The 24,832-nt window shown below is 47.3% G+C and overlaps 1 protein-coding gene across 7 annotated transcripts in view; it reads right to left on the bottom strand.

Annotated features, from left to right (window-relative positions):
• The window catches only part of TMEM40 (transmembrane protein 40), a 31,577-nt gene extending 7,409 nt beyond the window's left edge, over positions 1-24,168 (bottom strand). For 4 of the 7 annotated variants that reach the window (XM_010362133.2, XM_010362135.2, XM_010362134.2 and 1 more), the window contains exons 1-5: positions 23,819-24,168; positions 9,702-9,782; positions 8,910-9,041; positions 2,824-2,913; positions 1,380-1,433 (exon numbers count right to left, since the gene is read on the bottom strand). In XM_010362133.2, the coding sequence (XP_010360435.1) occupies positions 1,380-1,433; positions 2,824-2,913; positions 8,910-9,041; positions 9,702-9,774 (349 nt within the window). In that variant the 5' untranslated portion in view covers positions 9,775-9,782; positions 23,819-24,168. The remainder of the gene's footprint in view (positions 1-1,379; positions 1,434-2,823; positions 2,914-8,909; positions 9,042-9,701; positions 9,783-23,818) is intronic. The other 3 variants (XM_030927523.1, XM_030927617.1, XM_010362136.2) reach the window with 2 other exon arrangements.
• Between the last annotated feature and the right edge of the window lie 664 nt (positions 24,169-24,832).

The raw sequence follows: 24,832 nt of genomic DNA, 5'->3' as shown, positions 1-24,832 counted from the left end.
AAAAAAAAAAGAAAGAAAAGAAAGATGCCTGTAATTCTAGCACTTTGGGAGGCCAAGGCGGGAGGATCACTTGAGCTCAGTAGTTCGAGACCAGCCTGGGCAACATGGCAAAACTCTGTCTCTACTAAAAAATACAAAAAATTAGCTGAGTGTGGTGGCACACACCTGTAGTCCCAGCTACCTGGGAGATTGAGATGGGAGGATCACCTGGGCCCAGGAGGTTGCGGCTGTAGTGAGTCATGATCACACCACTGCACTGCAGCCTGGACAACAGAATGAGACCGTGTTGCAAAAAGAAAACAAAAACAAAAAAACAAAAACAAAAACCCACAAGACAGATGACCCAGAGTCAACCACTGATTGTATTTGTTACATAACAAATGAAATCTTTTCTTTAGCATATACATAAGTGTTTTCCACTGTTTTACTTAGGTTATTGCCAGGCATTAGGAGACGATGTAGATTTCTGAAATATTGGATTAAACACAGCTATTAAAGCTTTCTTATCTAGTAGTGTGCATTTGTCATATTCTTTGGCAAAAGAGTTCATTCTACAAGTTCTTTTTTTTTTCTTTTTTTGTTTCTCATTCTACAAGTTCTATTGCATCCTAGTGCTACCAACCAAAGTGCCATATTATTTATGCCGCCTCACTGTAGTAATCAGGGTATTGGAAATAATTATTCTGTAAAATGGGTATCGTGGAGATCAGATCCTTAATTTTTCCTTGTGTGCTGAAACAGCCCAGTATTCCAAGAGAGGGGTTACCGATCATGTCCCATTCTACTCATTTAGGAGCTGAAGCCCAGAAAAGTGGATGACTGTTCATGGTCACCCCATAAGTCAAGGTTATAGTTCAGATGAAAATGCAGGATTGGCTGGGCACGGTGGCTCACGCCTGTAATCCCAGCACTTCGGGAGGCCGAGGTGGGCAGATCACGAGGTCAGGAGATCGAGACCATCCTGGCCAACACAGTGAAACCCCGTCTCTACTAAAAATACAAAAAATTAGCTGGGTGTGGTGGTGCGCACCTGTGGTCGCACCTACTGGGGAGGCTGAGGCAGGAGAATCACTTGAATTCGGGAGGTGGAAGTTGCAGTGAGCCGAGATCACACCACTGCACTCCAGCCTGGGCAACAGAGTGAGACTCCATCTCAAAACAAACAAACAAAGACCCCAGAAAATGCAGGATTTCCTCAAGACAATCTCATGCCCACCTCCCCACCTGCCAGTGTCATAACCACCCAACTGGCCACATCTCCTGTATTTGGCTGGAACTTTTCAGCTCATGAATCACCCTCATGACTTTGTTTCTGCCCAACAAAGCCCTCTTTTCCTTCGTCTAATTGTTTTCTCCAAAGCCACTGGGCAACTGATTACCTCCATAGAGCTGAAGCTCATCCTTCAAAACGTCAGGCTCCCCATGCCCAGGACCTGGATGGAGACAAACCCCTTAGTCAGCACTCCCAAACACAGTGACCCAGGCCACTTCCATCTCCCATGGCTTTGAAGCTTAAGAAGTACCAGAGTCCTTGTGCTGGAGGTGAGGTGGGGGGTGGGCTTCAAGAGGCAAGGCAGCACAAGTACCTTCCCTTTGCCCTCTCTGATGCCCCCAGAACTTCCAGAGGTGACCACATTCAGAAAGCACTCAAGACCTAAGAAGACTTGGACCTTGCTCAGGGTTAATAGTGGGTATATATTGGGCACTCGCATGCACCAACACTGTACTAAGTGATTTATATTTAATACTTCATTTCCTTCTCACAGACATCCTATGAAGAAGGTATTAGTACCTACCCCACCCATTATACAGATAAGGACACTGAGGCTCAGTTACATTATTTTCCCAAAGTCATATAGCCAGCAAGTGAGTGGCAACTCTACTACGTCTGTTGCCAAAGCCCGCGTTCCTAATCATGTTTATATCCAGAAAGAGAACCCAGGGCTCAGCTCTAGCCTCATGGGCAGCATTTATTAAACACTTTCTGTGTGACAGGTTCTGTACTAGGCAATAATTAAAAGACCCTTTTCCCAGTGGTCTTTCCTTCCTATGAAATTTTTTATTTCTTTTGCAAAAATTATTTCCTGGTTGTAAAAATAAAACATGCTCTGCCAGGCGCGGTGGCTTACCCCTGTAATCCCAGCACTTTGGGAGGCCGAAGTGGGTAGATCACTTGAGTCCAGGAGTTCGAGACCAGCCTGAGCAACATGGTAAAATCCCGTCTTTACTAAAAATACAAAATTAGCCAGGCATGGTGGCGCATGCCTGTAATCCTAGCCTCCTACTTGGGAGGCTGAGGCAGGAGAATTGCTTGAACCCGGGAGGTGGAGGTTATGGTGAGCCAAGATCGCACCATTGCACTCCAGCCTGGGCAACAAGAGTGAAACCCTGTCTCCAAAAAATAAATAAATAAAAAATAAAACATGCTCATTGTAAATTATTTATAGTATATGACAGTTCAAAAAAGGGAAAATAAAAATCACTTATAATTCCACCATCCTGAGATAACCACTATTAACATTTTGGTATTTTTCCTTCCAGTTTTGATTATAACCGTATGTCTGAATTTTTATAAAGTATATACGAGATCGAATTAATTCTATGATTTGGCATCTTTCTTTTTCAGTTCAGCGATAGATGAAGAGCAGAGCTGTCACCAGGACAGGGTGTAGCATCCTTTATTCTGCTGCTGTCAGGCTATTTCCTATTTTATCCTGCCGTAAACAATGCTGTGAAGAACATCACACAGGCAGGTTCAGTCCCACTGAGAAACTCAACAGTGAGTGAGTGGGCAAAGGAAAAATGGTAAGGCCTATTGCCTACCGGGTGAGCCGTTCCCATGGGGGTGTCCAGCCCCCAGGCCCCGTCGACGTTTTCTGGTTGCTCTGGGGTGCTGGTCTTCATCGCTGCTCTCTGCGGAGAACAAACACAAGCTGTAGGAGAAGCTCAGCCTGGACTGAGCTGGGAATGCGTTCGTTCTGGTGGCCATTCTCAGAATTCAGTTTATGCGAAGAGTGTGGTTTGATGGGAGGAACTCTGATCTGGGGACTGGAGGTAGGAGACCTGCCACTCACTTTCTGTGTGACTTTGGACAAATCCCTTAATATTTCCGTTGATTTCATGTCTACATAATATTTCTGCTGCTGCCTTGCCTACTTTATAAGACTTCCATGAAGATAAGACAAGGTCCCATGAGGCGTCACAGTACTGAGATGGCTTCCATCCCACCAAGTGCAGGGGCTGTGTCATCTCTGTTTCCCCACCCATCACACTGGCTCTGGATGTTTGCTGTGTCTCCCACCCCCCGGAATATCCTTCCTGTTTGTCTGTGTTATTGAGAAGCTTAAGCTGATGTCACACCTCCTATAGAAAGCCTTTGCCAACTGCCCCAGCTCACACTGGTCTTGCCTTTCCCTCCTGGGGTTTCTATAGCACCGTCTGTCCCTGACTCAGTGGACACAAAGGCCAGCGGTCTCATGATGTACCTCTCTCCAAACATTTCATCTCCTGAAGGACATGACCTGGGTTCTCCACCCTGCAAGGGTGCCCAGCTGCGAACAGGAGCTTGATCAAGACTTGAAAATGGTTGTCATTTGTGCTCTTTGGCCAGTCAGCATTCCGAGAATTCAGGTCTACGAGTTTCTGGCTCCAGGTCCAGAAGATTCCTTTATCCCAAGACAGGACCATGGGACCTCCTGGTCAGTCATGGGCAATTTTAAAAAATTCCAGGAAACCAAATTAATTGTGCTTAAGCATCAGTGCATCTGTGATCTCAACTGGATAAGGAGGAAGAGGGATTGGGAAGCTCAACAAAATCACAACAGTGGTGTTCATCTCAGAAGAGAGGATTCTGGGTGACTTCTATTCTCTTCTATATTTCACAAATATTCATCAGTACAAAAATGACTTTTTATTGCTAAAAAGATAATGCATGTTGCAAAATAAAGAAATACAGAAAATAAAGTAAAAATTATTCCAATTTTCTTTTTTTTTTTTTTTCTTTGAGACGGAGTTTCTCTCTTGTTGCCCAGGCTGGAGTGCAATGGCGCGATCTTAGCTCACTGCAACCTCCACCTCCCAGGTTCAAGCAATTCTCCTGCCTCGGCCTCCCTAGTAGCTGCGATTACAGGCGGCTGCCACCATACCCGGCTAATTTTGTGCTTTTAGTAGAGACAGGGTTTCTCCATGTTGGTCAGGCTATTCTTGAACTCCTGACCTCAGGTTATCCACTCACCTTGGCCTCCCAAAGTGCTGGGATTACAGGCATGAGCCACCGCACTTGGCTTTTTTTTTTTTTTTTTTTTTTGAGATGGAGTTTGGCTCTTGTTGCCCAGGTTGGAGTGCAGTGGCACGATCTCGGCTCACTGCAACCTCCGCCTCCCAGGTACAACGATTCTCCTGTCTCAGCCTCCCAAGTAGCTCAGATTACAGGCATGTGCCACCACGCCTGGCGAATTTTTTTTTTTTTTTTTTTTTACTAGAGACGAGGTTTCACCATATTAGTCAGGCTGGTTATGAATTCCTGACCTCAGGTGATCCACCCACCTCGGCTCCCCAAAGTGCTGGAATTACAGGTGTGCACCACCACAACTGGCAATTACTCTAAATTTTATCCACTAGAGACAATTGCCATCAATGTGTAAATAAACATTGTTTTAGCTTTCTCTGTGATATATTCATAATACAATTTTTTTTGGAGACAGGGTCTTACTCTGTCACCAAGGCTGAAGTGCAGTGGTACAATCAGGGCTCACTGTAGCCTTGACCTCCCAGGCTCAAGTGATCTTCACGTCCCAGCCTCCTGAGTAGCTGGGATTACAGGTATGTGCCACCACGCCCAGCTAATTTTTTGTATTTTAGTAGAGATGGCGTTTCGCTATGTTGCCCACGCTGGTCTCGAACTCCTGGACTCAAGTGATCCACCCATCTTGGCCTCCCAAAGTGCTGGAATTACAGGCGTGAGCCACCGTGCCCAGCCTAATACAATTTTTTTAAATAAAAGGTATTATGGAATATATGCTGTTTAAAATGAAGACTATTTTTTGTATATGCTCTCTGATTTAGTTACTTAAGAAATTACCCAAACTGCAGAACTGTGAGCTAAATACACCTTTTTTCTTTTTCTTTTTCTTTTTTTTTGAAACAGAGTCTCACTCTGTCACCCAGGCTGGAGTGCAATGGCGCTATCTTGGCTCACTGCAACCTCTGCCTCCCAGCTTCAGTGATTCTCCTGCCTCAGCCTCCCGAGTAACTGGGATTACAGGCGCCCGCCACCACACCTGACTAATTTTTGTATTTTTAGTAGAGAAAGGGTTTCACCATGTTGGCCAGGCTGGTCTTGAACTCCTAACCTCAGGTGATCTGCTTGCCTTGGCCTCCCAAAGTGCTGGAATTGCAGGAGTGAGCCACTGCGCCCAGCCTCTTTTCTTTATAAATTAAAAAAAAAAAAAAAAAAAAAAAAAAATTAACCATGGCAGAAAGACTCACTGTTCGGCTGGGCATGGTGGCTCACGCCTGTAATCCCAGCACTTTGGGAGGCCAAGGCGGGTGGATCACAAGGTCAGGACTTCAAGACCAGCCTGGCCAAGATGGTGAAACCCCATCTCTACTAAAAATACACAAAAAAATTAGCTGGGCGTGGTGGCATGCGCCTGTAATCCCAGTTACTCTGGAGGCTGAGGCAAAGAACTGCTTAAACCTGAAAGGGCAGAGGTTGCAGTGAGCTGAGATTGCGTCACTGCACTCCAACCTGGGCGACAGAGGGCGAGACTCTGTCTCAAAAAAAAAATACAAAAAAAAAAAAGACTCACTGTTCTTTGCTGGTGTCCCTAGTACCCATGACAAAGACTGGCACAAATTTGGTGCTCAGTAAATATTTGTTAAATAAATGTAAGGAATACACTAATACGTTTTGGGTGGTTATCTCTGGGTAATGGAGCAAAGGGTGATTTATTTTCTCATATTTCTGTTTCCCTATATACTCTGTATTTTTCTACAATGTACCTGTGTGTAATCTTTTACGGTTGAAAATAAAACTTCATCTAAAAATAACTGGATTAAAACAGGTATGTGGGCCGGGCGCGGTGGCTCACGCCTGTAATCCCAGTACTTTGGGAGGCCGAGGCAGGCAGATCACGAGGTCAGGAGATCGAGACCATCCTGGCTAACACGGTAAAACCCCATCTCTATTAATAGTACAAAAAATTAGCCGGGTGTGGTGGCTCGTGCCTGTAGTCCCAGCTCCTCGGGAGGCGAGGCAGGAGAATGGCGTGAACTCAGGAGGTGGAGCTTGCAGTGAGCCAGGATCGTGCCACTGCACTCCAGCCTGGGCAACAGTGCAAGACTCCATCTCAAAAAATAAACAAATAAGTAAAAATAAATAGATAAATAAATAAATAAATAAAACTGGTATGTGGGAGAGAGATGCTGGATGTGACTGTGAGTGAGGGTCCTGCATGTGAGGATGGCAGGGCTGCAATGAGGTACCCAGGCTTGGGGCCTCTAGAGTAACAGGTCCCCTCCGGGCCTGAAAAACAGGCAGTCATGTTCTGGCTGCTGGTGAGCCACGGTAGGATCAGGGACCAGGATCCTGAATGTCAGCCTGTCTTCATGCTTCTAGGACTGTGGCTTTCTCCTGCTGCTTTCTCTTAGTGCTCCATTTGGCTAATTTCAACCAGTCCCATGTATGAGGTGGAGACTCCAGGATGCCTAGGTGCCAGGGTGCCAGGGATTATGGTCACATGAGGGACATTTTTGGAGGAGCAGCACTCCTTGAGGGACAACCAGAACCAGAGGACAGAACACTCCTTCCGGCCCAGGGAGGAGAAACAAAAGGACAGGCAACAAACAGCCCCCTCCCTGCACCTGGAAACTCTTCTTCCAGAGCCAAACCTCATACCTGGTGGGCTTGTGTGTTTTCTCGTTTTTTGTTTTTAAATGGGGAGATGGCTTCCTTTCCAGTGCCATGAGGAGACTGGCTACAAACAAACCCACTGGGCCCACTGACCACTCCCTCCTCTGCTGAAATGATCATTGATTTTGTGGCTTTGGGCCTTGGTCTCAGCATCTGCAACATGAGGACATAAGACCAGAGCTTTTCTTTTTTTTTTTTTTTCCTTCCGGCCCAGGGGACCTTCCATTAAATAAAATCTTAAGCTCAAGCCCACAGCATAAAAGAGATCATAGTGCAGGAGCTCTGGCTAAGGAGAGTTAGCCTCCCCGGTTCCACAAAAACCTCCAGGGAATCCCAAGTTGGTTACTGAGTTCTCTTAGAGCAGGTCAGTTGTCCTCTCTGTGACTCAGTTTTCTCACTTATAAACTGGGAATAATAATAGTACCTTCCTTTATGGGTTGCTATGAGAATTGAGTTATTACATGCAAGTGCTTAGAACAGCTCCCAGCACAGAGTAAGCATTCAATAAATATTGCTGGTGCTACTACTATAAAATTCAGCCTTATATTTTAAATTAAAAGAGTACAAATGAAAGAACATTCCGCTGTTTCTTGGAGAATAATGTGGTTATTTGTAATCAAGATGCTATTGGAGGCCAGGCACAGTGGCTCATGCCTGTAATCCCAGCACTTTGGGAGGCCAAGGCGGACAGATCACCTAAGGTCAGGAGTTCAAGACCAGCCTGGCCAACATGGAGAAACCTTGTCTCTACTAAAAATACAAAAATTTGGCCAGGCATGGTGGCGAGTGCCTGTAATCCCAGCTACTCGGGAGGCTGAGGCAGGAGAATCGCTTGAGCCCAGGAGGCAGAGGTTGCAGTGAGCCAAGATCACACCACTGCGCTCCAGCCTGGGTGACAGAGCAAGACTCTGTCTCAAAAAAAAAAAAAAAAAAAAAAAAAAAAAAAGATGCTATTGGAGATGTCGTTCCTCTAAACCCACTAAAGTACTGGCAAGGAATCAATACTTCGGAATGATTTGTACAAAAATTCAAAAAGCAAAAGCTTTTGCACAAGGATGATCATGAGCATGATAAACCTGGGAGGGGAAGATCATAACACAACAATTACTTTTAGAGCTATTAATATGTCCTTTGTGCTAAGATTTTACCTGTATAACGAATTTAATCCTCACAAGAATCCCATGAGGTATTATGTATTGCTATCATCCCCATCTTACAGATGAGGGCACTGAGGCAGCCAGGGGTTGAGCAGTTTACCCGAGGACATGTAGCTGTTAGTGGTATAGACAGGATTTGAACCTGTAACACACGCTTTGACTATGGCACTGGGGTGCTCCTAATAAACCTAAATGTTACTTTACATGAAATGCAGCCACTTGAGGGGCTGTTCGGTAAACATTAAAAATAACTGCAGAGGCCGGGAGCAGTGGTTCACGCCTGTAATCCCAGCACTTTGGGAGGCCGAGGTGGTGGATCACGAGGTCAGGAGATCGAGACCATCCTGGCTAACACAGTGAAACCCAGTCTCTACTAAAAATGCAAAAAATTAGCTGGGCGTGGTGGCGGGTGCCTGTAGTCCCAGCTACTTGGGAGGCTGAGGCAGGAGAATGGCGTGAACCCGGGAGGCAGAGCTTGCAGTGAGCCGAGACTGCGCCACTGCACTCCAGCCTGGGCGACTGAGCAAGACTCCGTCTCAAAAAATAAATGAATGAATAAATAAATAAATAAATAAAAATAGCTGCAGAGATATTACAGAATAACATGGCAAAAAGCTTAGGACAAGATGGGAAAATTTTTAAATGGAGGACAGAATTGCCTATACGATCAATTATAACTGTGTACATAGAAGGACATGTGGACAGATCGACTCTAGAAGAGAATGTGGAGAAACAGTATTGGAGTTTCAAATACTTCAATGACTTCAAGTATGGGGGATTGTTTCCCCATGTAAATCTTTTTCTTGAATAATGCACATATATTTAAATATTTGCTATACCTGAGGAGGAGGAGGAGGAAGAAGAGGATGAGGAGGAAGAGGAGGAGGAGGAAGAAGACTTGTCTCTCTCATATTGTTCTTGGGAAAATAGTCCAGCCTTCCCATCTTGCTTGTGGAAATCTGTCTCTCCATCTGCAAGGCACATAGAGGCCAGGGGATGAGCATTTCCCACCCTTCCCATCCCAGGGACCACCCAGTCCTCTCCAGGGTTCTACTTGGACTTGAGGAGCCAGGAAGGACTGGATTATCTTCCCAAATATCTAGGGCCAATGCAACGTGCAGGAGACCAAGGCTCTCAGAGATACCAGGGGCTCAAGGAAGGCTCAGTACACAGATTTATCTGAATATGGACTCAGAAAAGGGGTTTCTAAGCCCCCCGCCCTGCGCCCAGAGAAAGCTAGACTCTGTAGAGGAGTTGCCAATTTAGGATTCTTTGTAAATTACAGCCAAGATGGGGTGTGATCAAGCCCTAAACCTTCCCATTCCCCATTCTGGGGTCACATAGGACCCTCTCTACCTTCTAGGGGTATTCCCTAGTGCCAGCCCAAGCCCCCAGAGAATTCTTGAGATTTGGCAAGCAGCTGAGGGTCCCCATAGATAGATAGCACAGGAAGACAGATTGGACTACGCACATGTATGTGTGTATGTGTGTAAAACCACTACTTCCCCATTTCAACTGTGATTTGAGGCCCTGTGCAAAATGAGCTGAGCAGGGTCTTCTTCCGTCCCTTCTACTTTTGGATTCCACCTCCCATGTGGTTTTGCCCAGAGGGTCAGAGAAGGCAAACGTACAGTCCAGATCTTCTGTTTCTCTGTGGACTTGACTGTTATCTTGAGGCTGGGAGGGGGATGCTGAAGTCTCCATGGCTTTTCCTGGAGGAATAACAATAATCAGTAGTTAATATCACCTTAGTTAATATCTTAATATATAAAGAGCTTGGCAAATAAATAAGAAAAAGACAAACACTCAACATTCAAAGGAATAAGAAAATTAATTAACAAAAAAATGGTAGTTCTGTTGGCAAGTAAGAAGGCCGGGGCAGTGGAGGGAGGAGGGTTAAAGGAGTGGGGAATCGGGGTGGTGGGTATTGGCTAGACAACTAGCAGGGGGCTTCATGAAGGAAGTCAGTTTTTATCTGTACCTGACAAGTCAGGCACCATCTTTTTTTTTTTTTTTTTTTTTTTTCGTAGAGACAGGGTGTCTCTATGTTGCCCACGCTGGTCTCAAACTCCTGGGCTCAAGCAATTCTCCCACCTTGGCCTCCCAAAGTGCTGGGATTCAAGTGTGAGCCACCATGTCCAGCCTAGGTACAATTTTGACAGGAATGCAGATTTGAAGTTGGTGAACCAACTCCAATCCCACAAACATGGCCAACATCCAGGAATGACTGAGCAAAAAGGCAAGGGAGTCCTGAGCCCTGGCAGGCTTCACACACAGAGCCACCTGCCACCTCTTGACAGCTACGTGCACAGGAAAGAAGTTTATTTTATTTTATTTTATTTTATTTTATTTATTTTATTTTATTTTATTTTATTTTTTGAGACAGAGTCTCGCTCTGTCGCCCAGGCTGGAGTGCAGTGGCCGGATCTCAGCTCACTGCAAGCTCCGCCTCCCAGGTTTACACTATTCTCCTGCCTCAGCCTCCCTAGTAGCTGGGACTACAGGCGCCCGCCACCTCGCCCGGCTAGTTTTTTGTATATTTTAGTAGAGACGGGGTTTCACCGTGTTAGCCAGGATGGTCTTGATCTCCTGACCTGGTGATCCGCCCGTCTCGGCCTCCCAAAGTGCTGGGATTACAGGCTTGAGCCACCGCACCCGGCCCAAGAAGTTTCTTTTAATGGAGCCGCTGTGCTGAGTCTCTGTTATAGCAGCTGAGCCAGGAAGTGCAGGCTTCCTTTTGATTCCTTGCCCCATTTCTTCTACTCTCAGCTCTGAAGCTGAGACCTCAAATCTGAGAGGAGGTAGATTTACTAGTCTCTGACTCATTTATTTTTTACTTTTTTATCTGAGACAGAGGTCTTGCTATATCGCCCAGTCTAGTCTTGAACTCCTGGGCTCAAGCAATCCTCCCACCATAGCCTGTAGCTGGGACTACAGACGTGTCACTGTGCCCAGCCTCTGACTAATTTAAACCATAGTTTCTCAGCCTCAACACGACTGACATTTGGGACTGGGTAACACATTGTGAGATGTTTAGCAGCCTCCTCCCTCCCAGATGCCAGTAGCACTTTCCTGTTCAGCTGTGACAATAAAAAATGTTTCCAGACATTGCCAAATGACCCATTTTGTGGGGCAAACATCATCCCCCATTTGAGAATGGTCTAGAGAATCTACCACAAGACTTTGGCAGGAAGCCTCCTCTCCTGTGTCTTACAGCCAGATTGCCTGGGCTGAAATCCTGTCTCTGCCTCTTCTAGCGATGGAAGCATGGGCAAGTTACTTAATCCCTCATTGTGCCCTGGGTTTCTCATCTGTAAAATGGAGACAGTAATAGTGCTTACCTCATAGTATGTGAAAATGGCAGGACAGTCCTTAGCAGGGCCGTTGGGAATGTGTGTTTCCTCCTCTACAGGCCTCCTCTTACCCTTGGACATCCGGTGTCCAGTCCCATCCCGACTCATCCCCCATCTCCTAGACCTCAGACTCCATTACCGGTTTTTTTTTTTTTTTTTTTTGAGATGGAGTCTTGCTTGCTCTGTCACCCAGGCTAGAGGGCAGTGGCACGATCTCAGCTCACTGCAACCTCCGCCTCCAGGATTCAAGTGATTCTTCTGCCTCAGTCTCCTGAGTAGCTGGGATTACAGGCGCCGCCACCACGCCCAGCTAATTTTTGTGTTTTTAGTAGAGACGGGGTTTCACCATATTGGCCAGGCTGGTCTTGAACTCCTGACCTTGTGATCTGCCCGCCTTGACCTCCCAAAGTGCTGGGACTACAGGCGTGAGCCACCGAGCCCGGCCTACCCTTTTCTAGAATAAAACTTCCCATTTCTCAGAGCAGAATTCAGCTAGGCATTAGGAAGTCACTAGCCATTAAAAATGCATCGATATCAAGATGGAATGACTGACAACAGAAGCCTCCAGGGCATATTTCTATTTTGAATAGTGTTCTTTGCACGCAACAGGTGACTAGTACATATTCATTGGCTGAGATCATCTCTAATGAAGGCATTTCAGCTAGAGTGGAGGAAGAGTTGTAGAGCCACATGGGGGAAAGAGAGCTGCTGGCTGATGTCAGATAGACTGAAGTTTACAAAGTGATGAACTCTTTTTCCAGTCTCATCTCCATCCTGCTCTGTGTCCTGGTCACACACAGCGCTTTTGGCTTAGTCCATTCTTTCCTAATGTCAAAATTGCATCTGACCTTCCAAGCACAGGTCAAAACCCACTTCTCTCATGAAGTACTCTTTCAGTTGTCTAAACGATACCCACCAACTCTATTCCCCACTCCCCTAACATTACTCCCTCCACTATCCCTAGCTTTTTTTTTTGACACAGTCTCTCTCTATCACCCAGGCTGGAGTGCAGTGGTGCAATCACAGCTCACTGCAGCCTTGAACTCCTGGACTCGAGCGATCCTCCTGCCTCAGCCTTCTGAGTAGGTAGGACTACAGGCATGTACCACCATCCAGGGTTTGTCTCCTTCACTAGATCATGAATGCAGCCTAAGTACGGACTAAGGCTGATTCATCTCTGTGTCACCCATACCCTGTACAGAGCCGGGAACAACGGAAAAATGATAACAAGCAGCTATAAGTGCCTACTATCTGCCAGGCAAGGTTCTAACAGTTAACTTGTGTTAACTAATCTATTCCTCACCACAAACCTATGAAGGCTCACTAGGGCTGTGCCCATTTTATAGGTCAGAATATTGGGGCACAGAGAGGATAAGAAACTTGCCCAGGACCGGCCGGGCATGGTGGTTCACGCTTGTAATCCCAGGACTTTGGGAGGCTGAGGCGGGTGGATCACGAGGTCAGGAGATTGAGACCATCCTGGCCAACATGGTGAAACCCAGTCTCTACTAAAAATACAAAAATTAGCTGGGCGTGGTGGTTGCAAGCCTGTAATCCCAGCTACTCAGGAGGCTGAGGCGGGAGAATCACTTGAACCCGGGAGGCAGAGGTTGCAGTGAACTGAGATCACGCAATTGCATTCCAACCTGGGTGACAGGGCGAGACTCTGTCTCAAAAAAAAAAAAAAAAAAAGAAAGAAACTTGCCCAGGACCACATGGTAAGCGGTTAAGTAAGGGTAGTTGCTCAGTCCATGCTGGGAGACTAAAGGAGTGACGGTGGCCCTCTTTTTAGGACCCTAACATTGGCACCAGGAAAGAGGACACACTAACAGTCATCAGAGTGTTATGCAAATATGCTGACCTGGCTTATATTTAGCTACTGATGGAGCCTTGAGTAATTGTTCCCATAGCCAAGGGAACTTCCTTGGGCAGGTCTTTAGCACACTGAAGGGGAGGAATGGAACCATCACAGAGGGAAGACCTGACATGGCTCTGTTTCTCCTTTTAATGTCTTTGTCTGTTTTTCCTCCATCCATTTTTCTGTTTTTCTTTCTTTCTTCTTTTTCTTTCTTTCTTTTCTTCCTTTCTTTCCTTTCTTCCTTTCTTTCCTTTCTTCCTTTCTTTCCTTTCTTCCTTTCTTTCCTTTCTTTCCTTTCTTTCTCTTTTTTTTTTTTTTTGAGACAGGGTCTCACTCTATTACCCAGGCTGGAATGCAGTGGCATGATCACGGCTCTGCAGCTTCAGCCTCCTGGGTTCCAGTGATCTTCCCACCTCAGCCTCCCAAGTAGCTAGGACTACAGGCATTTGCCACCACAGCCAGCTAATTTTTTTATTTTTATATTTTTGTAGAGATGTGGTCTCACTATGTTGCCCAGGCTGCTCTTGAACTCCTGGGCTCAAGTGATCCTCCCACTTTGGCCTCCCAAAGTCCTGAGATTACAGGCATGAGCCACCACCCCCGGCCTCCACACAGGTCTTATTTAACATAGGGAAGGACTGAGGCTCAGGTAGAGGAAGAGACTTGTTCAAGGTCTTTCAGTTTATAGATGGATTCAAATCTCACTCCTACCCCAACAGAGAAGCTTCATGCCCCAGCTACCCCCCGATTAGAGGCCTCTAGCACCACCTCAGGCGGTCCCCACATCCAAGGCTGATCCTACAAGGAAATGGAATGCCTGACTTTCTGGTACTTTTCTCCAAAAAGCCCAGCCCTGCTGAATCAGGGGTGGTGCCGGGGCCTCTGTACCCACGGGTCCTGCTAAACTGGATTTCCCCTTCAGGTGAGCCCAGATTTCCTGAGCTCCTGCTGTCACAGAGCCTGGGCCCAGGGCAGGAGGGCTGACAGAGCACACTGAGTCATGACAGCCTCACAGCACTCTCCTCTCCCAGCTCTCTTGACTCTCATACAACCAGGAGGGAGGCAGGGTGGAGATTATTGTCATATTTTACAGAAGAGGAAACCAAGGCCCTGAAATGGAGATGAACTTGCACAGGTCATGGAGCCACACAGGGGCAAGGCTGGCTCTTTCATCACATCAAATCAATTTGGCTCAACTTTTATGTAACAAATTGTGAGTTGTTTTTCAGTTGCCATGGACCCGCAGGTTGACAGCCACATAACCTGAGCATGCCAGGTTACTATGCGTGCAACTACAGGGGAACCTAAGTGCTCAGACTGAGGAGTGGGGACTGAATTAAGAAGCGGATAGCACATGCCAGGATTCAGTATCCAATAAGACCAAGCTCTGGCATCGCCCCATGGCAGGATCCAATCAGATCATGCCTCCCACATCACTTCATTGCAAGATCCAATCAGATCATACCTCATTACCCTATGCTTATAAAACCTGACCAGCTCCCAGCTTGGTGAGACAGATTTGAGTGTTTCCTCCTATCTCCTTGCCACTGGACTTGTAATAAAGCTTTTCTTTTCTCAAAAGCCAGTGCCATGGTATTGGCCTCTATGTGCATTGGGCGGTGAACCCATTGATTGTGTGGTAACAGCTCCAGAACCCTGCTTCTTGATTCAGGGATTGCTTGTATTCCTGGTGTCCCATATTGGATGAGGGGGCTGAGGTGACTGAAACGGAATTGGATTTCAACAGGAAGAGAAAGGCAGAGTAGGATAAAAGTTTCAGTGGAGGAGATTGGGGGTAGCAGGCAGTTGAAGGGTTAAGAGCCAGAAAGGGTGGAGAAGATCAGTCTGGGCCTTGAATGCCAAGCTAAAGATGGCCAACTTTTCCTGAGGGTAGACCGAGGAACGTGTCTGTGGGCCAGAAATGCAGGGCAAGCTCAGCTAAACAAGCCCAGTGTGGGAAATGGGGTGGGAGCTCTGGAAGCAGAAACAGCAGCTGGGAGGGGAACAGAGTGGACAGAGGAATGGACGTTTGCTGCTTTTGCCCACCTGGCGTGAAAGCCCCCATCTTCTGATGATTACACAGGATTTCTCTTTGAGGAAATCCAGCCCCCACTGGACAACAGCTTGGGGCTGGCCCTCGATGTGTCAAGCCCTTCCTGGCTGAGGGGTGGGGACAAGGCCAAGGGCAGAGCCAAGGGTACAACAGTGTTCTCAGTAATCTCCTTCAGTTTCCCAAGCCACCCCAGACAAGCATGCACTCTGATTTCAAACAGATCCTTTTTCGTTTTTCTTTTGTTTTTTTGAGACAGGGTGTTGAGATTACAGGCATCAGCCATCGCGCCCAGCCTCAAACAGATCTTTGTTATGCAATCACAGCTCCAAAATAAGTACTCCCCAAAATAATTGCACTCCCTCCCTAAGCCCCTTTTACGTGGAATCTGTGGAGTGGTCACTCCCATTACCCAGGTTAGAACATCAGCCTCTCTTTCCGCAGGAATCTGACTTGTGACATGAGTGACCCAGAGCCCTAAAGGCTGGCATAGGTGGTTTGCCCTGAGACAGAGCCCTGAGGAGGCTGATGCTCTCTATTCTGCCTCCTGGTCACAGCCTCTTCTGCAGTCTTGTTTTTTACCCTTTCCCTCTGTTCTGTGAGACCCACCCCCACCTCCTTATCTTCCTGGGAAAGTCTTTTTTGGTAGCCTGAGGTGGCTTTGTAACTTGCAACCAAAGCACTGTAGTTGAGACAAATGTCTCGGGAGGGCTCCAGCTTCCTGCAGAGCTCAACAGGGCTCATGGCAGACTGGCTCCACAGACTTCACTTCAGCCTCCAGGCTGAGGCTTGGCAGGGTCCCTGAGCCCCCATATGAGGAGCTGGGGCTGAACTTCAGGCTGGGTTGGGGACCTCCCGGGTTTCCCCAGACCCCTCCTTTTCCTCATCTTCCAGCACTATGATCCCCAAAGCAGCAGCAGCCCTGATGATCCTGCCCTAGAGACTTGTCCCCCTGCTGAAGGTGCACCTCTTGGACCTGGTTCAGCACCTCAGTGGTTTTTCTATCACTGTGATAACAACACCCACCAACTTAGTGGCTTAAAACCACACAAATTATCTCACAGTTCTTCAGGTCAGAAGTCCAACGTAGGCCTCACTGGGATAAAATCGAGGTGTTGACAGAGCTGTGTCCCTTTTTGGAGGTTCGAGTGGAAAGTCTGCTGCTGCTGCTGCTGCTAGTGCAGCTGCTTCTCCTTCAATTCGCTCCTCTAGGCCCTTTACCTCATCCATCAAACAGGGAACAACGTCACACACTAAGGGCTCTGGAGCTCAGATGGGGTTTTGGATAGCACAGGACGCAATATCATGTCCTTACCCAGGGGGCGATACTGAGAGATGCCCTGATGAAGCCACTGGGACAATGGGGTCTGGTAGCACCTACTTTAGCACTTAAGAAGACAGGCTTAAGCACTTCACTTCCCAGCTCCTGATTTTGGAAAATTACTTTACGTCTCCAGGCCTCTGTTATCTCATCTGTAAATTACGGATAGTGTCACTGCCTTGCAGGGTTGCTGTGAGGATTGAGATTAAAAGGACTTAGATTCTGTGCTCCCTGGAAGTAGAAACCATGTTTTTCTGGCTCCCGGCTACATTCTAGCCCCTGGCTTAGACAAAATGCTTAATTAAAAGAAGTCACAAAGTGCTGAATTTAAGAGCTTAAAGAAATAATATTAGGAGGCTGGGCGCAGTGGCTCATGCCTGTAATCCCAGCACTTTGGGAGGCCGAGGCGGGTGGATCACGAGGTCAGGAGATCGAGACCATCTTAACACTGTGAAACGCCATCTCTACTAAAAAATACAAAAAAAAAAAAAAAAAAAAAAAAAAAAATTAGCCAGGTGTGCTGGCAGGTGCCTGTAGTTCCAGCTACTCGGGAGGCTGAGGCGGGAGAATGACATGAACCCAGGAGGCAGAGCTTGCAGTGAGCTGAGATCACACCACTGTACTCCAGCCTGGGCGACAGAGCAAGACTCCATCTCAAAATAAATAAATAAATAAATAAACAAACAATAAAAAAAGAAATAATATTAGGACTACAAAGATTCTTTGTATCTCCCTCTCCCTTTATAGCATCTTCCACTTGTTTATACCCCTTCTTCTCTCTCACTACTCTCCCCCAGGCCCACCTTACCTCCCCACAGATCTCCAGGCTTGGAGGTCTCTCCCCCTCCCCAAGTTGGAATTCTACAGTGTTGCATCCAGGAGATCAAAACTGAGGCCCAGAAAGGGAAAAGGACTTGCTCAAGACCACACAGTGAGGAGTGTGGATATGAACACATCAACGTCAACATCAGAGTGTGAGGGGAAGCAAGAAGAGGGGAAGAAAGAAGACGGTTTACACCTCCACTATTTTGTCTAAGTCAGCCAGGCAGTTTAATAGTGAGATGACAAGCCGCACTGGCCGGCCATCCAGCTGACTGGACTAGATGAACTTCCATGAATCTGGGGGAACCTCATGGCCGCTGCATACACAAGGATGCAGATAGGACCTGGGGTTGCCCCTGAGGAGTGTGGAATGGCATCTAGGCTGCAACAAGAAAGTGAAAAGGGACAAAATCAAGTGTGATACCCAAGTTTCAAAATAATGGCTGTGGTCAGGTGCGGTGGCTCACGCCTGTAATCCCAGCACTTTGGGAGGCTGAGGCGGGTGGATCACGAGGTCAGGAGATCGAGACCATCCTGGCTAATATGGTGAAACCCTGCCTCTACTAAAAGTACAAAAAATTAGCCGGACATGTTGTGGCACGCGCCTGTAGTCCCAGCTACCTGGGAGGTTGAGGCAGGAGAATTGCTTGAACCTAGGAGGCAGAGGTTGCAGTGGTCTGGGACGGCGCCACTGCACTCCAGCCTGGGTGACAGAGTGAGACTCCGTCTCAAAAAAAAATAAAAACAAAACAAAAACAAGGCAGGGTGCAGTGGCTCACACCTGTAATCCCAGCACTTTGGGAGGCTGAGGCAGGCAAATCACAAGGTCAATAGATCGAGACCATCCTGGTTAACACAGTGAAACCCCATCTCCACTAAAAACACAAAAAATTAACCAGACATGGTGGTGGGCGCCTGTAGTCCCAGCTACTCGAGAGGCTGAGGCAGAATGGTGTGAACCTGGGAGGCAGAGCTGGCAGTGAGCCGAGACCGCACCACTGCACTCCAGCCTGGGTGACAGAGCGAGACTCCATCTCAAAAAAAAAAAAAAAAAAAAAAAAAAGAATAATAATAATAATGCTGTACAGAAAGAGGATGATTGGGTTCTGTGTGGAGGCTGTTTATATGGAAAGATCTAGGATTTTAAAAAGATAATCTGGAAGGAAAGAAAACAGTGCAAGTATCGAGGCTGTTGTCTAGCACATAGTAGGTGCACAACCAATGTTTGTTAAAGTGGCAATATGAGCCAACAAGGTGATATAGCTACAGAGCAAAGCTACCATAGCCTTAGGTCATATTAACAGAAGCACAGAGTCTACGGTGAAGGTCGTGGCCCACATTCCACCATCCCCAATCCTCCATCTTGGGTTTACTCCTGGGTCCTGCATAGAATAAGTTCTGGACAGACAAAGAGAATCCAGAGGATGTAGCGGGTAGAGAATACACCCAAGAAAAGTAGCTTGGGGAGCAGGGCACAAGACCTAGGGATGAGCTCCACATGGATGGGCCTAGTCACTGTCCCCAAGTCTCTGCAGAACTACTCCAGGACTCCAGGACAGGGGGAGCAGGTAGGGCTGTGAGCTCAGAAGGAAAAGGTCAGTACCTTGAGGAAGTCAAGAGGGAAGTTGCCAACTTCAATATATAAAAGAATTTTCTTCCTTTCTTTTCTTCCTTTTCTCTTTCTTTCTTTCTTTCCTTCCTTCCTTTTTTTTCCTTCTTTCTCTTCCTTCTTCTCTCTCCTTCCCTCCTCCCTCCCTCCCTCCTTCCTTCCTTCCTTTCTTTTTTTCTTTCTTCCTTTTTCTTTCTTTCCTTCCTTCCCTCCCTCCCTTCCTTCCTTCCTTCCTTCCTTCCTTCCTTCCTTCCTTCCTTCCTTCCCTCTCTTTCTCTTTCTCTCTCTCTCTCTGTCTCTCTTTCTCTCTTTCTCTCTTTCTTTCTTCTTTTCTAGAGACCGGGTCTCACTTTGTCACCCAGGCTCAAGTGCGGTGAGGCAATCATGGCTCACTGCAGCCTTGAACTGTTGACCTTGGGCAATTCTCCTGCCTCGGCCTCCCAAAGTGTTGGGATTGGCCTTCCAAAGTGTTGTGCTGAGCCACTGCACCTGGCCTCAATATATAAAATAATATTCTAAAAATGACAACAGCTTTGGGGTTGTCCTGAGCACGCTGCCATGTGAGGTGGCAAGTTGAGGAGTGGCAGGGGTTGGCTTAGATGTTCTTAGCTCAGAACCTATTAGTCTCTCAAGCAATTCTCTTCAAAGTACAGGAGGAAAATATTACTTTATCAATTTCTATGTAACTTTTAACTAAAAATTAGTTAATAGTATATAGTTTAGCCCTGATGTGTACCACCACATGTCATGTCCATTAAGTGGGGCTCCCAGAGGCCAGTGGGGAGCCCCATAAGGCAGACAGGTTGACTGTGGCCACGTCTTCCTTTTCTCTACATTCAGACTATTGCCATATATTGTGGTGTGCAGGAGCCCAGTTGGGTTAATTTGAGGCTCAAATGAAATAGCTTTCACTGAATCAGCCCCCTTATTGTTGACAAGTGACTTCAAAGAGTCTGCAAAGAAACTGTGGATGGAGATAACCCTAATCATGAAAGTACAAACAAGCAACAGGAAAAGTGTGGGACAGACTTGTCCTTGCTCTTAGTTTAGCTGCATTACCACGTTGGAAAGAGCAATGGAAAGGAATCTCACACACAAAACAATTCTTTCCTGTGTATTTGAGTTCCTGAAATAATGAGAAACAAATACAAACTCAAAATACAAAATAATAACGAGAAACAAATACAAACTCAAACTCAAATACAATTGTATTTGAGTTCCTGAAATAATAATGAGAAACGATTTGAAAGGTGGATTTCCATGCACTATCACTGGTGATGAAATTCACTGTGAATGTACACTGGTCCCGAGACATCAGCTAATGGCCACTATACTTGTATATACATGTATATATCTATGCATATGTATATGCTGGGGGTGCCCAGAGCATTCTTCTTGAGAAGATTGTGCAATCAAAAAGTTAGATGAGTGCTGCTCTAGATCCTCAGACCTAGCTAGACACTAGGGGATGCTAGTCCTGGTTTGGGGTTTTTGGGTCTAACCGGATAATTTGTTTCAGATTTAGGGACAAGGAAAACTAGAAGGGGAGTATACACTCCATAAAACATTTTTGAGGCTCCACTGACACATTTGAAGATTAATAAGAAGAAACCTAAAACTCATTAAAGGCTTTTTCTGGCTCTGATCGTCCTAACTTGGTGTAGTGTTGAGTCAAACACCAAGGCACCAAGGTGGGTGCCTAGCTAGACAGAGCCAGGCGGGTCCCTTCTCCCACAGCCTGGAATCTCAGTCTCTGTTTCTCTCTCTTTCCCATCTTTCTCTCTCTGTTTCTACCTACTCTCTCTCTTTCTCTCTCCCTCTCTCTCACTCACACACACACACACACTCTCTCTCTCTCACAACACACACTACACACACACACACACTCACACACACACATGCACACACACACAACTGACAATAAGAAACAGAAAGGTGGCATCCAGTACAAGAGCTTGTTAGTTCTCTCGAACATCAGACAGACCTAGATATTCAGTTCCCGCCTCGACCCCTCACTGACTCTGTGACCTGGAGTGTGTCACATCCATTCTCAGAGCTTCAGAATCCTTAGCTGGAAAAATGGGCATGCCTACAACTCAACAGACAGTGACAAATAATCCAGTTTAAAAACGGGCAAGGGACTCGAATAGACATTGCTCGAAACAAGATGCAGAAATAGTCAATAGCACATAGAAAGATGCTCCACATCGCTGGGTACAGTGGCTCACACCTGTAATCCCAGCAATTTGGGAGGCCGAGGCAGGCAGATCACCTGAGGTCGGGAGTTCAAGACCAGCCTGACCAACATGGAGTAACCCCATCTCTTCTAAAAATACAAAATTAGCCAGGCATGGTGGCGGGTGCCTGTAATCCCAGCTACTCGGGAGGCTGAGGCAGGAGAATCACTTGAACCTGGGAGGCAAAGGTTGCAATGAGCTGAGATCGTATCATTGCACTCCAACCTGGGCAACAAGAGTGAAACTCCGTCTCAAAAAAAAAAAAAAAAAAAAAAAAGAGGATGCTCCACATCATTAGTCATTAGGGAAGCGCAAATCAAAACCACCATGAGATACCCCTTTACACCCACTAGGGTGGCTTACGATGAGACATACAGACAGTAACAAGTATTGGTGATGGTGTGAAGACACCCGAGCCCTCATACATTGCTGGTCAGATTGTAAAATGGAGGTCACTTTGGAAAACAGTTTGGCAGCTCCTCAAAAGTTAAAAAAGATTTACTACATGACCCAGCAATTCCAATCCCTAGTATATTCGCGAGAAAATTGAAAACCTATATCCGAACAAAGACTTGTAATGAATGTTTATAGCAGCATTACACATAACAGCCAAAAATGGAAACAACCCAAATGTCCATCCCCTGGTAAATGGAGACACAAAGTTTGAGATCATCATACAATGCAACCTCATCCAACCAGTGGGAGGAAGGAAGGATGGACACTCACTGCAATGCGGATGAGCCTTGACGACATTGGGCTAAGCGAAAGAAGCCACTCTGAAAGGACCACACACCATATGATTCCATCCAGATGAAATGTCCAGAATACACAAATCCATAGAGATGGAAAGTAGGTTTGTTGTTGCCAGAGGGAAGGGGAAGTGGGGAGTGATGGCTAAATGGTACAGGGTTCACCTTGGAGATGATTAAAAAAAATCAGATAGTGGCGCTGGCTGCAGAACTCTGTGAATGCACAAAAACACTGAATTGTACACTTCATTTTTATCTATCTATCTGTCTATTTATTTTGAGATAGAGTCTCCCTCTCACCCAGGCTGGAGCACAGTGGTGCAATCTTGGCTCACTGCAACCTCTGCCTCCTGGGTTCAAGTGATTCTCACGCCTCAGCCTCCTGAGTAGCTGGAATTACAGGTGCGCACCATGCCTGGCTAATTTTTGTATTTTTAGTAGAGATGGGGTTTTGCCATGTTGGCCAGGTTGGTCTCGAACTCCTGACCTCAAGTGATCTGCCTGCCCTGGCCTCCCAAAGTACTGGGATTACACAGGTGGGCCACGCCGCCTGGCCCTGAATTATACACTTTTAAAGGGTGAATTTTATAGTAGTGAATTACATCTCAGTAAATCTGTTATTAAAAAAAAGAAGAGGAAGAAGAAAGAAAAAGAAAAAGGAAAGACCACCCACAGGGTTGTTGTGAAAGTGAAATAAGGCGGGGAGCAGGGCAGGCCCAGCATGGTCCTTGGTGTGCAGCCAGCACTTGAGCTCTCGCTCTCTGATCCTTTTCACAAGGAGGATTTCCCAGCACAAGTAACCTGGTGCTCTAGGGCTACACTAGCCTGAGTTCACTCCCCACCACTCCCCCTAACACACACTCCCAACTCGTTAGTTAGGGCTCTGAACTCTTCTGGGCAGTTTCTTAACAAAACAGAAGAAAATAATAAGCACAAAACCATAATCATTCTCATCCCCCTTAAAAGGAAACTAGGTTGGCTTGAAGAGTGAGAGCCAGGGTGCTTTGAACAGAGGCAGCTCTAGGACGAGGATGACAGCCTACGGGGATGGGTGGGGGGAGCTCTGAGAGGTCTGCCAAGCCCCCTCCCCTTGGGCCACACCACCTGCGCCTGAGGCTCTGACAAACAGCAGGGCCCCCTCCCCATGGCCCAGCTTTCTGTTTGGCATATCCTCCCCGGGGTGCCTTTGAGCTGGAAGCAGGGGGACAGCTGGCTTCTTCCTCCCAAATCTCCCAAACCTGAGCTGCAGCTCAGGGTGGCTTCCTCCAGGAGGGGCAGAGAGAGGGGCAGCTGCCTGCAGTCACTGATGGTGGTGCAGAGGCTGAGATATTTGCGGGAACACCCCTCCCCTACTAAGCTGTTAGGTTCCATAACAGCGAGGGTGTGAGGGGCCTTCAGAGATCTAGTTGGACCCTTCATTTCACAAGTAGGGAAACTGAGGCTCAGAGAGGTGAAGGGTTTTTCTGAAAGTCTTGCAGCAAGTTGGTGACAGAATTGGGAGCTAGTCACCTACCATGGCCAAGTATAGGCGGGTGGAGCCTCAACACAACCCAGGGAGGTGAATATTTGTCATCTTCCCCTGAGGTAGAGACAAGTTCTCACCCAGCTAGGAAGATGCAGAGCTGGGACTCAAACCCAGGTCCACCAAAGAACCACACAATATCAAGCCTATTAAGGACACTGTTTCTCTCAATTTCCTTAAAAGCTGACCCTCCACCCCACTGCTCACCCAGCCCCATGTCCCATTACCTGTGGTCCTTTAGCTTGTCTGGGCAGCAAGAGGAACTCTGTGTAGACTGTGTGGATGCTGGGTTGGTCAGGGGAAGGACAAGACAGGCTGCACCTGTGACAGCAAGGAGGGCGGGACTACCGTGACGTTGCCCCTGGGCCCCACTCACTCACTGGGATGGCATTCCTTCCTGCTGGTGCTATCTGCCCCAGGCCTTCCTGTCTGACTTGACTCTTCCCTACAGCACTGCAGGAGGGGCAGGTGGGGCAGCTACATGCCTGGCCCTGCCTCAGGGCCACAGCCATGCCCTCGGACTCCAGGAGCCAGTGAAATGGGGGCAGCTGTGCCACCCTTGGCTGTACCAAGCTCTGGGAAGGGAGGAGGGGACGTGTCCCAGGTACCCCCTCCACCCACATTGGTGAGGCTGACTCAGGCCCTAGCCATGTGTCCCAACCTGCCCTGTGCATCCCAGAGGGGAAGGAAGATACTCCGATGCTCCCAGGAGGCTGAGGTTGGGCAGGGAGCAGGAGAGAAGGCCCGGGGACTCAGGAGGCTGGCAGTGCCCACTCCTAGGTAGGAAACTGGGTTACAGCTAGAGGAACTTTTGGAGAGCACCCACTCGCCTTGTGCAAGTGGGAAAACACAGGTCCCTAGAGAGGTGAGAGGAGCAGTGTCAGACCTCACACAGCCGAGGGCAGGGCCCCAGCTCAGCCTGTCTCCGCCTCTCACCTCTCACTTATCCAGCACTGTGGCAGCAGGACAGGAAACAAGTCCTACCACGGGGGGCCCCAGGCTTGGAGGGAAACAGGCAAGGTCCCGCGAGCTGTGGGCTCCCCAGGAGGACTTCCTGAAGAGGGGTCATCCATACCCTAAGTTCAGGCCCCAAATCTTGGAGTCATACTTGACACTTTGCTTTCTAACACTCTGTATCTGACCCATCTGGAAAATCCTGTTGGTCCTGCCTTCAATATAGCCTGAATTCAGCCCCTTCTCTCCACTCCTCACCTGTCACCTTGATCCAGCCAGCGTCATCA

This window comes from Rhinopithecus roxellana, chromosome 1 (genome assembly GCF_007565055.1).
Source record: "Rhinopithecus roxellana isolate Shanxi Qingling chromosome 1, ASM756505v1, whole genome shotgun sequence".
Classification (NCBI taxonomy): Eukaryota; Metazoa; Chordata; class Mammalia; order Primates; family Cercopithecidae; genus Rhinopithecus; species Rhinopithecus roxellana.
This window is presented reverse-complemented; position numbering and strand designations above follow the sequence as displayed.